The 17,165-nt window shown below is 37.4% G+C and overlaps 1 protein-coding gene and 1 long non-coding RNA gene across 7 annotated transcripts in view; one reads left to right on the top strand and one right to left on the bottom strand.

The window, feature by feature from the left end:
* Window positions 1–17,165, bottom strand: part of COL19A1 (collagen type XIX alpha 1 chain) — a 174,669-nt gene that overhangs the window by 116,947 nt on the left and 40,557 nt on the right. For all 5 annotated transcript variants that reach the window (XM_034431974.2, XM_087882487.1, XM_087882485.1 and 2 more), the window contains 2 exons: window positions 1,662–1,785; window positions 261–536 (listed from right to left, as the gene is read on the bottom strand). In XM_034431974.2, the coding sequence (XP_034287865.2) occupies window positions 261–536; window positions 1,662–1,785 (400 nt within the window). The remainder of the gene's footprint in view (window positions 1–260; window positions 537–1,661; window positions 1,786–17,165) is intronic.
* Window positions 9,108–17,165, top strand: part of LOC148116797 (uncharacterized) — a 98,158-nt gene continuing 90,100 nt past the window's right edge. For both annotated transcript variants that reach the window (XR_015731363.1, XR_015731362.1), the window contains exon 1: window positions 9,108–9,332. This is a non-coding gene — a long non-coding RNA (uncharacterized LOC148116797). The remainder of the gene's footprint in view (window positions 9,333–17,165) is intronic.

Genomic DNA, 17,165 nt, shown 5'->3' with positions numbered 1-17,165 from the left:
TCGTTCATTCATTCATTCATTCATTCTCTATCTATCTGTCTGTCTGTCTGTCTGTCTATCTATCTATCTATCTATCTATCTATCTATCTATCTATCTATCTATCTATCTATCTATCTTCTACCTACCTACCTATCATTTACCAATTTAAAAATTCAGAACAATAAACAAAAATAACATAACAATAAAACCCACAACTTCCTTTTCCATTAAAGCAGCGTAAAACCACTTAATTCCTTAAAACATGGACATGAACACTTACATCTACAGGTTTACCGTCTAAATAATGAGTAGCAATGAGAATCTTTCCTTGAATGTCAGGACTAGCTTTTTCTTCAGTCATCCTTTGTTCAACTAAGCTGCAGTCCACATAAAGAGAAATCTTCCTTGATTGTACACTGATGCCAAGCTTATGCCATTGACGATCAAAGATAGGATAGATTTTGCGGCTTTTAAAGACATAGTGCAGGGAGTTCCGCTGGGTGGATTGCATGACATACTCTATAGCTTTTTTTAAACCATCAACTGAGATGTAAACCTAAACAAAAATATATACACACACAAATTTCAGTGCTTTCAAAATGAAATAAACTGAAAGACAGTGAAGAAGAGAATAAAATCATAGAAGTCAATACATGCTTGTAATGTTTGAAATCACAGGTCACATTCTCTCAGATAGTGAAGCTTTCTCACCTCCTCCTCCTTCCTGATGCAGCCGCTCAGCCCTCTAAAAGCTCCCCAGAAGAGCAGGGGACTTTACAGTAGCCATAGCAATAGCACTTAGATTTATATAATGCCCCATAGTCCTTTACAGCACTCTCTGTGTGATTTACAATATCAGCATATTGCCCCCAACAATCTGGGTCCTCATTTTAACAAATTCAGAAGAATGGAAGACTGAGTCAATTTTGAGCCCTGTCAGGATTGAACTCCAGGCTGTTGGTAGAGTTTGCCTACAATACTGCATTCTAACCATTGTACCACCAGGGCTCCAGTAAGAAATGGGGTGGAATGGGATGTACTAAACTATTAAAAACTTTAAAAAAAAATCAATTGGTGAAAGTCCAAACTTTCCCTGACACATCTGGATGCATCTTTTACTTGTTTAAGCTTTCTGAATCTGTCTCTTGCATATTTATCCATGCAACCTTGTTATTAAGCATCAAACCCCAACCTTTCATTTTTATTGTGTTTTTTTTTAATTTGTTATATTCTACAGGTTTCAATATTCTTCAAACTAAAAGACAAAATGTTAACATAGAATAGAATAGAATAACAGAGTTGGAAGGGACCTTGCGAGGTGTTTTAGTCCAATTCCCTGCTCAGGCAGGAAACCCTATACCATTTCAGACAAATGCTTGTCTAATCTCTTCTTAAAAGCCTCCAGTGTTGGAGCATCCACAACTTTTGGAAGCACGTTGTTCCACTTCCCAATACATACCATCCCACGACTCCATTACTCATATGTAAATCATCCTCTAATTGCTATTTGAAAAATGACTACTGTTGTATCCAAGCCACATCAATAGTTGCACAATCTGGGGGGGACTATCTAGCAATTCATAAAGTTGTAGGTATCATTTTATTGGAGATGGGAATAGGAAACAAGTGAACAAACACAAATAAAGAAATAACAATACCAAATAACTCAATTTGTTCTAACCTGTGGCAAATTATGCTGATCTAAAATCTGCAGTAAATACCAGCGCTCTCTTTTGCTGTTTCTTCTGACACGGAATGTGGCTGTTAAGAAGTATTCCTCTGGGAACCCATTTGGAAACAATTGCCTAAAAGTTGGGGTGGAGGTGGAAGAAATTATCTTATTAGACCAACTCTGATAATTTTTATAAAACATGGGAGCAAACAGATGTTGAAGTATACAGAAACTAATTTGGGGTTCATAGGTACTTAAGTAACTCTATTGTATTCAAAAGGCTGTTCCATCTCTTGAGGTTACTATCGTCATAATTGTTCAGGTCTAATGCTACCCACAAAACCACACCCTGTTGGAAATCTATTTTTCATCATCTTTATTACTTTTCATACATATGTTGCTATTAAAATTACAATTAAAAATGAACTCATTCCCATCTTTTTGCCAGAAAAAAACTTCCATCATGAAAGTCAACCTTTTCTTAATCAGGAAAACCACTGTCACAGGAAAAAGTAACCCTTCTAAAGCTAACTGAAAATTTACTGCACACTATGTACTATACACATCCCCCATTTGCACTGTTGCACTGTTGCTACAGAATCTTATAGAAAGTATGTGAAAAAAATACCACTATATTTCAGGCTTCATTATTTAAGTTTTAAATCAGACAACATGTTTTAAGCTACATTTTGGTCAACATGACTTGTTGGCTAACCCAAAACTGGATAGTTTCACAGAACTCACTAAATCTCAACAAACCAATCATATTTTGGTCTAGTATTCAATGGTTAACACGGAAACAAAACATTTCATTTTGATAATTATAGCACACACATTTATTTTTTTACAAACAAGTTATTTTTAAAACATGCTATTGTGTTTCTCACCAATGAAAGGCAACCTGGCAATGGCACAAATTCAGATCAAGCTTTTATATGTTAAACCTCTACATAGAATAGAATAACAGACTTGGAAGGGACCTTGGAGGTGTTCTAGTCCAACCCCCTGCTTAGGCAGGAAACCCTACACCACTTCAGACAAATGGTTATCCAACATCATCTTAAAAACTTCCAGTGTTGGGGCATTCACAACTTCTGGAGGCAAGTTGTTCCATTGATTGATTGTTCTAACTGTCAGGAAATTTCTCCTTAGTTCTAAGTTGCTTCTCTCCCTGATTAATTTCCACCCTTGCTTCTTGTCCTACCCTCAGGTGCTTTGGAGAATAGCTTGACTCTCTCTTCTTTGTGACAGCCTTTGAGATATTGGAACATTGCTATCATATCTCCCCTAGTCCTTCTTTTCATTAAACTAGACATACCCAGTTCCTGCAACCATTCTTCATATGTTTTAGCCTCCAGTCCCCTAATCATCTTTGTTGCTATTCTCTGCACTCTTTCTAAAGTCTCAACATCTTTTTTATATTGTGGCGACCAAAACTGAATGCAGTATTCCAAGTATGGCCTTATGAAGGCATTATAAAGTGGTATTAACACTTCATGTGATCTTGATTCTATCCCTCGTGTTTATGTAGCCTAAAACTGTTTTGGCTTTTTTGGCAGCTGCTGCACACTGCTGGATCATATTTAAATGGTTGTCCACTAGGACTCCAAGATCCCTCTCACAGTTACTACTATTGGGCAAGGTATCAATATACTGTTCCTGTGCATTTTGTTTTTCTTGCCTAAATGTAGAACCTTACTTTTTTCACCATTTATTTTCATTTTGTTAGATAGCGCCCAATGTTCAAGTCTGTCAAGATCCTTCTGTATCTTAAGCCTATCTTCTGGAGTGTTGGCTATTCTTGCCAGTTTGGTGTCATCTGCAAATTTGATAAGTTCCCCATCTATCCCCTCGTCCAAGTCATTGATGAAGATGTTGAAGAGCACTGGGCCTAAAACAAGCCCTGGAGTACCCCACTGCATACCTCCCTACATGTTGAGTGCGGTTGGTCAGCCAGTTACGAATCCATCTGGTGGTGATGCTGTCTAACCTACTTTATCTAGTAGTAGGTTATGGTCTACTTTATAAAATACCTTACTGAAGTCCAAGTAAATTATATCGACAGTATTCCTCAGGTCCACTAATTTTGTCACTTTGTCAAAGAATGCAGTCTGGCATTCTTTCTAGTCTGGCATGATCTGTTTTAATAACCAAAAGCTATGTTGGCTTTTGGTTATTACTTTGTTTTCTTCTAGGTGTTCACTGATTCGTTGCTTGATTATCTTTTCCAGAATCTTCCCTGGTACTGAGGTCAGGTTGATAGGTCTGCAGTTTCCTGGATCTATTTTTTTCCCTTTTTTGAAGATGGGAACTACATCTTTTTTCAGTCAGCTCTTTTTCAGTCCTCTGGCAGTTCCCTGGTGCTCCAGGATCTTTGAAAGATATAATTCAGTGGTTCTGAGATCTCGTCTGCCAGTTTCTTCAGAAACTTGCTCTGTAATCCATCTAGTCCTGGTGATTTGAACTCATCTAGGATAGACAGGTGTTCACTTACCATTTTCTTCCCTGTTTGGACTGTTTTTTCCCTTTGTGTAAAGACAAATGCAAAAAACTAGTTAAGTAGTTCTGCTTTCTCCCTGTTTATCACTTTCTTGCCACTTTCTCCCAGCAATGGACCAATTGTTTCCTTGACTTTTTTCTTGTTTTTTTTTTTATTGAAAAAGTTTTAAAACAAACACAATTTCCCCACAACCCTCCCACCCAACCCCCTCCCCCTCCCCGACTTCCCAGAGCAGAACACAAGGTATTTCTATTGACTTTTAACAATAAACTAAATTGCTTAACCAATCATTAAACTAACACCCTCTAAAAAAAAAATTCTTAACCCCCCATGTATAAAATCCTGCTTCTTAGACATAAAACTTCTAATATCAGTTATATAGCGCTAATACAGATAAAAGAAATCATTCATAAGCTATTTGATATTTTTTGGTCTGATACTTATTTTGTATATAATCAATCCATCTTCTCTAGTCCTGTATATACCTTTCTTGTGTGTGATCCTTCAAATATGCTGAAATTTTAGCCATTTCAGCTAAATTAGTTACTTTCAATATCCAGTCATCAATAGTAGGCAAAAAGTCCTTCTTCCAATGTTGTGCTACCAACAATCTTGCTGTTGTCAAGTTCAAAATCAGTTTAGTCTCTTTCTTGTTTTTAACATACAGGTGAAACTCGAAAAATTAGAATATTGTGCAAAAGTTCATTTATTTCAGTAATGCAACTTAAAAGGTGAAACTAATATATGAGATAGACTCATTACATGCAAAGCGAGATAGTTCAAGCCTTGATTTGTCATAATTTTGATGATTATGGCTTACATATATACTTACTTATATATATATATGAGTCTATCTCATATATTAGTTTCACCTTTTAAGTTGTATTACTGAAATAAATGAACTTTTGCACGATATTCTAATTTTTCGAGTTTCACCTGTATTGGAAGAAGCTTTTTTTTTTTTGTTATTTTTTACTTTTGTCACAAGCCTTTGTTTGTTGTGAGCCTTAGCTTTCCTCATTTCATCTTTGCAGGCTCAGGCTATTTGCTGATATTCTGCCTTAGTTATATGCCCCTCTTTCAGGGGTGAAATCCTACCAGTTCGGACCACTTCGGGCGAACTGCTAGGGATTATGAGCATCAGTTCACCGAACCGGTAGTAATTAGCTCTCCTTGGCCCCACCCACACCCAGCTGGTCACTGCTCACCTCTTCCGGCTGCTTGATGTTCCACAGAATTCAATGTTAAATGCAGCAGAGAGAATGCTAACTTTTCTCTCTCCATTCAGAATGGAGCTGCTGCAGCCTGTCCCTTTTAAGGTAGTCCCTAGGAGGGAGAGGGATGGGGGGGGGAGCAGCTGGAATAGAGCCGTTTTTGTGAAAGGCAGGAAAATGGGGAAGCGGATTTCCTGCCTGTCATCCATTCCTCAATCTCAGCACAGACTAAGGGAAGGATGGTAGGCAGGAATATTCCCCTCCTCATTTTCCTGCCAATCATGACAAAGAATGGCTGGGAGGGGAGGGGCCAGTGAGGAGCCCCTCGATGTGAGTGATGTCGAGTTGGCCATGCCCACCCAGTCACATGACTTCCCCCCAAGAAGCCATGCCCACAGAACCGGTAGGGGAATTTTTAAAATTTCAACCCTATCCTCTTTCCACTTTTTATACTTGTCCTTTTTGCCATTCAATTTGTCAGAGTTCTTTATGGAGTCATGCTGGTTTCTTTTGAGAGCTGTTATTTTTCTTCTTCATTGGTATTGTGTTAGACTGGGTTTTTATAATCTCACTTTTCAAAATTTCCCAAGCTTCTTGAATTGTTTTCTCCTTGAGGATTCTCATCCATGGAATCCTTCCCAAGCTCTATCTAAGTTTATTGAAATTAGCTCTCTTAAAGTCCAAGACACTAGTTTGATTTTGTTCTACTACTTGTGCTTGCATAATGTTGAATTCCAATATTGCATGATTACTTGCCCCCAAGATTCCTGTAGCTTCAACACCTTCTATCATTTCATGTTGACTCTATTCAGACATACATTTGGGTACAAGACATGAACTTCCTTTCATATAATCAGGAATTTTAGATGCCCAGAGAGATTAAAAGCAGATCCCTATACTTTTAGGCACTGATCTATAAATACTGATCTTATACCTATAAACTGATCTGAAATGGAGAAATGGAGAATCATGCATAGGGCCAAATTGCTAGTGTTTGAGTAGACATATATATGTATATTGGGAAAATGGGAAAACACCACCAGATAAAAGGGGGAGAAATTCTTCCATGTCTGTAGTTTTATGAAAGTTCTGCGTAAGTAAGACATCCATTTTATGACTTTTCCATTAGGATTTTCAATGTACTGTTTGCATTAAGATGGCTAGTCCAGAAGTGCTGAAATTATGCCTGATCTCTGTGTTTAGAGGATTGCTCATGAAATGGTTACTGAAAGCCAAAAACAGGAAGCTCAAATACTCAGTCATGTTTGCTGGCAGCAGTTCCTGTCTGTTGCTTCTTCACCACACCCTACACTGAGAGGTTCTTGTCTTTCATGGGATAAATAATTGGGCAAGGTGCCCATTCATGCAGCACATTTTCCAGAAGATATTCCTGATCAACCTGGTGCCTGGGCACAAGACTTACATACGACTCTCAAATGCAATCTGATAGGCAGTTTTTCATTGGCTTTCTGCCTAAACATGAATTTCACCCCAGGTGATCTCTGAATACAAACCAAAAAGCCTCTTATAGCCTCTAATTCAAGTTAAGAAATACATTAGCGGCTAGTCAGATCAATAAGTTACACATACAAGTTAATCATAATTTCTGAGAAAGGCCACACTTTTTTTATGTCATGGCACCTAACTACTATTTAGAAATAAATGCAGATGAACAGAGGGGAACAACATTAATAGACAAGTCTTTAAACACTTCCTTCTCACACTGCTCAAATATGTATCACCATACTTGTATTCATATAAGGAACAACAACAAAAGTTAGTATCTGAAGTAATAAATTCAGGTTGATCATGTGAACAAACCAACTGGACAAACAGAGCTGGATTCAAATATGTAAACAGAATAACAAAATAACAAAATAATAGCGTTGGAAGGAACCTTGGAGGTCTTCTAGTCCAACCCCCTTGCTCAAGAAGGAGACCCTATACAATTTGAGACAAGTGGCTGTCCAGTCTCTTCTTAAAAGCCTCCAGTGATGGCGTATCCACAACTTCTGAACGCAAGCTGTTCCACTAGTCAATTGTTCATTGTTAGGAAAAATCTCCTTAGTTCTAGGTTGCTCCTCTCCTTGATTAGTTTCCATCCACTGTTTCTTGTCCTGCCCTCAGGTACTTTGGAAAATAGCTTGACTCCCTCTTTTTTGTGGCAGCTCCTCAAATATTGGAACACTGATATAATGTCATCCCTAGTCCTTCTTTTCACTAGATTAGACAAACTCAATTCCTGCAACCATTCTTCATATGTTTTAGCCTCCATCCCCTAATCATTTTTATTGCTCTTTTCTACACTCTTTCCAGAGTCTCAACATCTTTTTTATAATATGGTGACCAAATCTGGATACAGTATACTAAACGTGGACTTACTAAGGCTTTATAAAGCAGTACTAATACCATGTGAATATGCCTCCCCCAACTCAAAGAGTTTTTCTTCAGTCCACAAAAAGATCACTAATCTTGTAGAGATCCAGCTAGAAAAACAAGAGGTTATCCCCACAGATCCCTCTTTACTTGCAGCAACCAGAATTTATTTTATTTATTTATTTGCACGTATTTATATGCCGCCCTTCTCCCAAAGGACTCAGGGCAGCAAACACAAGCAAAAACATACAATAAAAATCCGAATTAAAACCAGTTAAAATCAAATAATAATAAATAATAAAACCCAAGAATTTGAATCAGCCCATTTGTTGAAATAGCCAAGTCTTCAGGCCCCGACGGAAGCAACGAAGATCATGCACCATCCGGAGCTCGGTGGGTAACTCATTCCAGAGGGTAGGGGCGCCAACAGAGAACGCCCTACCCCTGGATGTCGCCAGACGACATTGTCTGGTCGATGGTATCCTGAGGAGAGCTGCCCTGTGAGAGCGGACAGGACGGTGGGAGGCAGGCAGGAGATGGTCCTGCAGGTACCCTGGACCTAAGCCATGCAGGGTTTTATAGGTAAGTACCAGCACCTTGAAGCGGATCTGGAGGACCACTGGTAACCAATGCAGCTCACGCAGGAGAGGTGTTACACGGGAGTAACGAGGAGCTTCCGTAACAACCCGCGCGGCTGCATTCTGGACCAGCTGGAGCCTCCAGGTGCAACTCAAGGGCAGCCCCATGTAGAGGGAATTGCAGCAATCCAAGCGGGAAGAATGCCTTCATGGATGTTCTGGAGAACTTCTTAACCTTCAGAAGGAGAATGTCAAGGGATGTAGAAGAAAGATGGGTGACAATTTTCCGTCCCTATCAGTTCTGCCAATGAAAATGTCCTGGAGCAGAATTCTACACAAGAAAAATCCAATGTGCCCTTTGTAATCCTTGACAGGGCATTCGGATTTCGATGTAATTTTAATAAACAGTTTAAAATCAATTTGATTTTAATAGAGCGAACCTAATTTTAGCCAATATAATTGTAAAGACAAAATACAGTTACTGTATGACTGCAAAAATTGGGGGAAAACAAAGCTTATCATGACAAGGGGCTGAGAAAAACTGGCCTAACACTTAATGATGATGAACTTGTATTAAATGTTATGAGAGAATAGTCTGTTGTGCTTATTCTAGTTACCAGGGAATAAAACATTTCAAAAAGTTCAAAACAAAAATTTGAAGTGGTTTTACATTTCCTCATTTTAATTTTCTGGCACTAGAAATAATTATACCCCACCTTTTACCCAAGGCAGGATACATAATGTTCCTGTCTTCTATTTTCCCCACAACAGCCTTGTGAGGCGGATTGAGCAAAGTGTCTGGGCCAGTCACCCAGCTGGCTTTCCTGACTAAGGGAGGATTCAAATCCTCAGTCAGTTGATTTCTAATCCAGCACCTCTCCACCATGCAAAATTGGCTCTTTTTATATTCTGGAACTTTCCTCAAGAAGTTTAATCTTCTGTGGTGGCCATGAAGCTGAAGAAGGGTAGTATATTTATACCATACTCAATTGTTACTCCCAGGCTTAATGAGGTAAGCCTGAACCCTATGTACTGGGTTTTTTTGTTTTTTGTTTTTTTTATAATGATTTTTTTAAATGTATTGTGAGCCGCCCTGAGTCTTCGGAGAGGAGCAGCATATAAATTGAATTAATTAAATTAAATTAAATATATTCTCTTAATTGAAAAAAAAATTCCTATTTACCTCAGCTGCAGGAAACTCTCTTTCTACTTTCTGCAAATACTTATATAATCTCCCTGTTCAGAACACTCATTGCTCTACTAATGTTTTTATTTTTTTTACAATTTGTTTTTGTCTTGAATTTGGCAAGCTTTTATCAAATATTGACAGAATGATCTTCAGGGCCATATCACTGGAATCAGCCTGACCATTTTGATCCTTCCTTCCTTCCTTCCTTCCTTCCTTCCTTCCTTCCTTCCTTCCTTCCTTCCTCCCTCCCCTCCCCTCCCCTCCCCTCCCCTCCCCTCCATCACACCAGTGGTGGGTTTCAAACATTTTTACTACCAGTTCTGTGGGCATGGCTTGGTGGGCGTGGTGTGGCTTGGTGGGCATGACTTGGTGGGCATGGCAGGGGAAGGATACTGTAAAATCTCCATTCCCTCTCCAATCCAGGGGAAAGTTACTGCAAAATCCCCATTTCCTCCCGATCAGCTGGGACTTGGGAGGCAGAGAATAGATGGGGGCGGGGCCAGTCAGAATTTTTACTACTGGTTCTCCAAACTATTCAAAATTTCCACTACCGGTTCTCCAGAACTGGTCAGAACCTGCTGAAACCCACTTCTGCATCACACCTACAAGGTGACTCTGGGCAGCTTGCCAGGAAAAGCAGTTAGCTGGGTTCCATTTTGGGGAGGTGGCAAAGCCAAGGCCTGAAGATATATTTCTGTCAGTGGTCTGAGCCTCTAAAATGGCCGCCTGCATTTGGCCCCAATGCTGATCGCCTTCCAGAAACTTCTTAAAATTCAGCTTTTCCAGAGAGCGTTGAGGGCCGATACCAGTGCCTCCCGGAGTTTAGGTTTGTCTATTTTGGTTGTCAATTTTTTATGATTTACATTTTCACTGCTAGTGTTGTTTTTCTTTTATGTTATGCGACACTGAGAGAATCTATGTACAGTGGTAATGGGGCCTAAATGTGTCAGCCCTTCAAAGTAGACCAGAGGAAAAATAGAATAGTTTTACTTCAAATTTCTGAACCGCCCATCTCCCTCAAAAAGGGACTTTACAGGTAGTCCTCGCCTTACAACAGTTTGTTTAGTGACCGTTCATAGTTACATCACTGAAGAACGTGACTTATGGCCATTTTCACACTTATGACCATTGCAGCATTCCCATAGTCACGTGATCAAAAATCAGACAATTGACAGCTGACTCACATTTATGATGATTGCAGTGTCCCGGGATCATGTGATCCCCTTTTGTGATTTTCTGACAAGCAAAGCAAAGTCAATAATGAGTAAACCAGATTCACATAACAACCGTGTGACTAATTTAACAACTGCAAGGATTCACTTAACAATTGTGTCAAAAAAAAGTCATAAAATGGGGCAAAACTCACTTAGCAACATACATTTTGGGCTCAGTTGTGGTCATAAATCAAGGACTACCTGTATTTTCTAATCATTACTTTCTAGATAGGCTGCAGTGACAGATTGCAGGTCTCTGCCTTTTATACCCCAGGGAGTTGGAATATCTGAATCTCTCTGGTCTCACTAGAATTAACATCTGATTTTTCTTCCCCTTGCAAAAGTTGTAAATCATACTGAAATCTCAACAAGGAATGCTCCAAAGCCCTTTTCCCTGCTAGCAGGGGCGATCTTCCTTTGTTAGGACTGTAACCTTGCTAAATGTACATATTTATGGCCATAACCCTCAGAGCAAATGAAAAGCTACAGTCAGAATATATCCTAACAGCACAAATATCTGCCTGTTTCAATCTCAATTATGCAGGATAGTATCTGAAGTGTTCCACAAACCAGAAGCTTATTTTCTGGAAGACTGCAGATTTTTCTATTTGTCTTGTTTTTGAGAGCATGAGGCAGATAAAATCAGTGCTCACCTAGCTGATTGTAATTTTATTGAAGCAATTCACAACAATAATAGAAAATCAAGCTGCAGTTCTGTCTTGAGGATGCTTTGATATACCTTGCTTTGGTTATTCTGACATATCCTTAGAAAATAACGGTTTATATATCAAAAGTTGCTATGACCAATAATCCTTTTTATGCAGTAATTTTCTCTGAGTTGGTCATGGTAAAAATGCCAGTTTTGCAATTAATTATTCCCTACCTGCTGCAGTTAAGCATTCACTTTTTGTTTTAGAAGATCAAATATGAAGCATGTCCTCTGAGACAATCGTAAATGACTTATGTAACTTGACACCAATCAATTGGCTGGAAACTTACTTTTCCTTTGACATATACGCTTTCTTTAGAGACCAAACCGATAATCTACACTATTTGAATCTTTGGCACACAGCAGCTATGCTACAAATTACACACACACACACACACACACACACACACACACACACACACACACACAGAGAGAGAGAGAGAGAGAGAGAGAGAGAGAGAGAGAGAGAGAGAGAGAGAGAGAGAGAGAGAGAGAGAGAGAGGGTAGTTGTTTTGGGAAAAATGTGATAAATCAAAAAATTGATTTTTGGTCCTAGGCAATCACTTGTTTTAGAACAACTATGCATTAAACTTTAAAACAGAACAGCAGATGCTGAGTAAGCACCGCAATGTCATTGGTACTTAAAAAAAAGCAGATTCCAGGTTGTTTTATAGACGTATTTTAATTTTGTCTCAAAATTTATTGATTTCTTAAGATAGATTTATAAGTCCTCACAGATTACTCATGGACATACTTTTTGTACTAGTCTAAAATTTTAATAAGCTGACTGTGACTGAATCCAGTATATTTCTCTTAGGTGTAGTATCAGATCTGTCATCTGTGTACAGGTACCAATAAGAGACAGCACATTCTTTGCTTTAAGCTGAAACAATTTCAGTTTTCATTATTGAAGCTGCCTGGGATAGCCTCAGAGCTGCTGGGATATGAATATTACATAGAGATAAATGATGCTAATTGTTTTTTTTAAATGCAATACCAACATTGTAGACTGGTTTTAATGCCACCAGAGAAACAATTCTTTAGAATTAAAATCGGTGGCCTAAGTCCATGCACATTAAAACAGTGCACTGAATGTTTCATTTTTATAGATTTAATATGTTTTGTACATTGTTTTAACTTCTGATTGAAGCCACCCAGAGTTGGTTATAAGATAGGTAGTTATAGAGATGTTTTAAATAAATAGATAATAAACAGAGAATATGGCTGGAAGAGGGAAGAACTAGTAGCTCAATGAAGACATGTTCACGGAAATATGGCAAACAGTAGATTACTCTGGCCAGCTTCTGTATCGGGGGTACAGAAAGCACTACACTTTATAGCCAAAGTTACTTGAGTTAATAGGTAAGTGAAGTAGGTCCCACGTGAAGGCATGGTACAAATTAAAACAGGCTTCCAATGCTAATTATCTTCCTTTTAGCTTTCCCTAAGTGTTCCAGGCTTTCATGCCTGGCTCTCAATCAACCCAGCAGAGTCATAATTGAAATATAGGCAGACTGAGTGGCAGGACTATTTTTGAGAAGTGGTAGGAAGAAGTACCCCTATCAAATTTAGTAAGGCAATCTTTATTTACCTTTCAGATTTTGCTTTATAAAGCACTGGTGGAAAAAAGCTGCTATTTTTAAATGTTATGAACACTAATTCACCCATGCTGAATGAGACCAAATTAGAGGTTGTGATTAACTTCCGTATTTACATGTATCAATGAGGCCTCTAGGTTGCTGAATGTCTTCCAGGAAAAGAAAGCTGATCCAAGTTACATTTCCTGAGAGTGAAGTGAGAGATGTTTGGCGTTAATGGAAAGACATTTTGTCTTCCAGCTGACACCTACCATCACCTGTCATCTTGCAAATAATTTAACGATCAGTGATTATGAAGCTGCTAGTGTGAAAAATCTTTGTTCTAGGATGTGAGATGGTGCATTTAATGCCACCTTAACTCAGAATTTCAGAGGGTTTTTCTTGTTGTATAATCTCTAGCCTCCAACCAAGAAAGGTTACTCAAGGAATGCCAGAGCTCTAAAGTCTCCCAATAATCATTCTTTTGCTAATTTTGTCAGTAGCTTTTATAATAGAAATTTTATAATAGAATAAAAATTTGCAAACAAATTGTAAGGTTTAAGGGTTTAAAAAAACAGTTAAAAGGGTTAAAAAAAAAAGAGCAGTGAGCAATCAGCAAGCTGCAGCTGCAACTCTTTATCACCACAGAACACTTCAATGCTTATTCAGTAAGAATCAGGATTAGCGGTTACTCAGAATAAAGTTAGAATCTGGAGAAATCATCATGCAGCTGGTTTAAACACCACTTGATTCATTTTTGTATACTTTAATATTATAATTAACAACTTGATGATCCTTTTATATTGTGTTTTATCAGAGTTATCAAGCCACATAATGATTGTATATTTAATAGGAAGCTGGTGGACAGAATTAGATGAATGATGATATTTCTCCAGATTCAAATTGGTAACAAATGAAAAAAAAAGTATTGGAAATTAACTTATAAGGAGTCACATTATACTGTATATAAAAGAAATGTACTGCTATCCAGTATTGTTCAAAGTTTTTATTTAAGAATTTATGTTTAAAAGTGAAAGGAATTTTAGGAGCACTTGCATATGGAAAAAAAATGATTCTGTATTTCTGTGATTGTGTTCTGATTTTGTAATAGTGATTTCAAACTCTAGCAGCTATACTGGATGTTTTAAAATTCAGTGAAGCTCAAATGCTGTTTTCTGATTATTTTCAACATTCCATCTTGCTGGTCAAGAAGGCTTTTTTGAATCCTAAATACTAACATACTAAAAATTAAAATAAGGTATGAACTACACTAGTTTAGTCTTTTGAATCTGAAATTGCTTTTTATGTTTCTCTAGTATCTATAAGCTTCAGTCCATAGCTTCTGAATTTCAGTCCAGTTATAGATCCTTCTGCAATGGTTCTAATGGATTTAACTTGCAAGCATAAATCCAGATTTAAACAATTTTAAGAGTTCAAATGTGTGAAACTTCTACCCTCCCTTCCAATGAAACACAGTGAGGGAATCAGATTCCATGCATGCTACTATCCTCCAGAGAGAATGAATTAAATACTTCCTGTCTGATCTAAGAAGCTGATTTGGAAGCCTTTGCACCCACATCTAAAGTTAGGAAACATAAGACAAGGCAAATGAGGAGCAAAAAGACAATACTATTGCTGCTTCCAGTTGCTAGTGTCAAATTTCTTGGAATATATTGTTGATCTGACACCATAAAATAAATATATTTAGTCAATTGCATTCAGATAGGAAGCATGCCAATACATTAAACATCCAGTATCTTTTAGCCTTGGAAATAATATTGAATGTAACATTTTAATGAAAAGAAAATTATATTTAAATTAACAGATTAACTCGTGAGTAAAGTGAAACATTGTAAAAGATTAATTGGGGAGAGGGAATGATCATTATACATGAATACCAATATACATATATGAACATACATGATTGCAGTGATTTACATCATTTATGTTGTAAATTATATTTATTTGTGTGAAAATCTATAAAGTTACCTGTAAAGGATTATATTTGAAACGGTATGTGGGAGTGACCTTGAGAGATAAGGCAAAGAAATGCAACCAAGGAAACCATCAGATAAAAGGCAGCTCAGCCCACAGCAGAGATGTGGATGGGGGAATGATAAGTATTTAGTTTCGTGCTGAAAATATTGCAAATTCATAAAGACCTTAGATACAAGGTGAGTATTTATCATGGCTACAGTAATTACTAATGTATTGTAATGTGTTGCATTAAACAAAAGGGTTGAATCCATCTCCAGTTAGCACAGTCTGAGAATGGAAAACAAAAAGCAAGCAGGATGGTATTTGTACTTCATGAATATTATTATACAATCATTGCTCTAATTTCAAGAGATCCAAGAATTAAAATTGTAATGATGTATATATTAAAATTGTTAAAAATAATACATTTTATTAATAAATAAACATTTATTTATTTATTAACATAATTAATTATATGTTTTATATATGATTAATCATGACCTTACAAGCCTCAGACTGTATGATAAACAGCTAAATGCAAATGCTGCCAATGAGAATGATTTCCAAACCCTTACAAAAAGCTTTGAATGATGTTTGAGAATGGGAAGCCAAAAGGTAACATGAACAAAGGATCCATCTTCTCTCTATATAACTAGTTAGTAGAACTATTAAAGAAGAGATAGTGTTTACTGCCAGCTGTCCAATAATTAGCATATGAATCCTGATTTGACTTAGGACAGCTGTTTCTGTGTCTTTGCCTAATATGATTCAGATAGAAAAAATATGTTGGAAACATGAATAATGTGTAAATGGCTATTAATAGGCTTTTAGTTGAATCAGTGTTTTTAATTTTGGTTTATTTTTCAAATATGTAAAGTTATATTGAGTCATGACTTATTTTCTCAAAAATTAACAGCCTGAATCACAAGATATTTTTGTTAACTGCTCATAATCAGACTGCATAATACCAGTTAAGGAATAAAAAAAGTCATTTATAGGGGATCCATTTAGTAAGATAATAATTTAGTCCAGTTATCAAAAACACATTGTTGAATTAGATTTGTACTATGTCATGAAAGATGAGATTGAGAGCCATGTTGAGCTGATTTAGTGGAATTTTAGTGAACAAGGCAGCTGAGGTGGCTGCATTCCTAACAGAGTGAGCCCTGATGACTCCCAAGGTAGTAGTAGAATGGAATGGGACAATTCGCCAGGGCTAAATCGTCACGGCTAACTTGCCATGGGTAACTCACCACAGCCAATTCAACACAGACAACTCACTGCAGGACAACTCGCCACAGGCCAATTTAATAATTCAATATAATTATTTAAAATAATTTAAAAATATTTTAACTTTTTTCATTCATATTTTATTTTGTCCCTCTTCTGGCATCCTTTCTTTAATTTATTCCACCATTTCTTTGATATTACTATAACTATTGTCCTTTGGCAAGTTGTCCCACAGTGAGTTGGCCATGGCAAGTTGTCCTGCAGCGAGTTGGCTATGATGAGTTGTCCTAGTCCCGTAGTAGAATGGGTTTTGTAGCAGTGGGCCATGTAAGACACCATGATCTAGAAAAGATTTCCTGGAAAGAAGCAAAAATTATCCCAGTCTTGTTGGTGGTCTTCAAGTAAAGTTTCATGTTTGGGGGGGATAGCCACTTTGTGATATCTCATAAATTGAGAGGAAACTTCATGTAGACAAAATGTTGTTAGACCTAGAGTTTGTGCATTTGTGAATTAATTTTGGATATGAATGTAGAGCCTGTAGCTAAATTACAGTTTGAGAAGATCACATAATTTCTTCCTGGCCAATATGACTGCCAATTTTGACCCCATATCTGGTTATAGCAACAAAAATCCCAAAGATGCTTTTTCAAGAGGCAACTGGACTTTCTGAGCTGAAGAAGCTTCTTGGATGAGAAGCAAAACAACTTCAAAGAAAAATCAGAAAGTCCAGTTGCCTCTTGAAAAAGTACCTCTGGAACAAACATGACCTGAATGACTGAGAATCTCCATAGTCATATAGCAAGAGTTCTTCCCAGATAAAAATGTCTGCTAAAAATACAGGTGACACACCATGTCTTTGGGATCAATAGAGGTCCCAAAATGGAATTCTATGAATAGGAGATGGCTTCAAGAAAGTAATTTCAAGCAGGAATCTCCATGGAGGATTCAT

The sequence above is a fragment of the Pantherophis guttatus genome, chromosome 1 (genome assembly GCF_059756535.1).
Source record: "Pantherophis guttatus breed Tessera chromosome 1, ASM5975653v1, whole genome shotgun sequence".
Classification (NCBI taxonomy): domain Eukaryota; kingdom Metazoa; phylum Chordata; class Lepidosauria; order Squamata; family Colubridae; genus Pantherophis; species Pantherophis guttatus.
The sequence above is the reverse complement of the archived record's forward strand: the minus strand, read 5'-3'. Positions and strand labels throughout refer to the sequence as shown.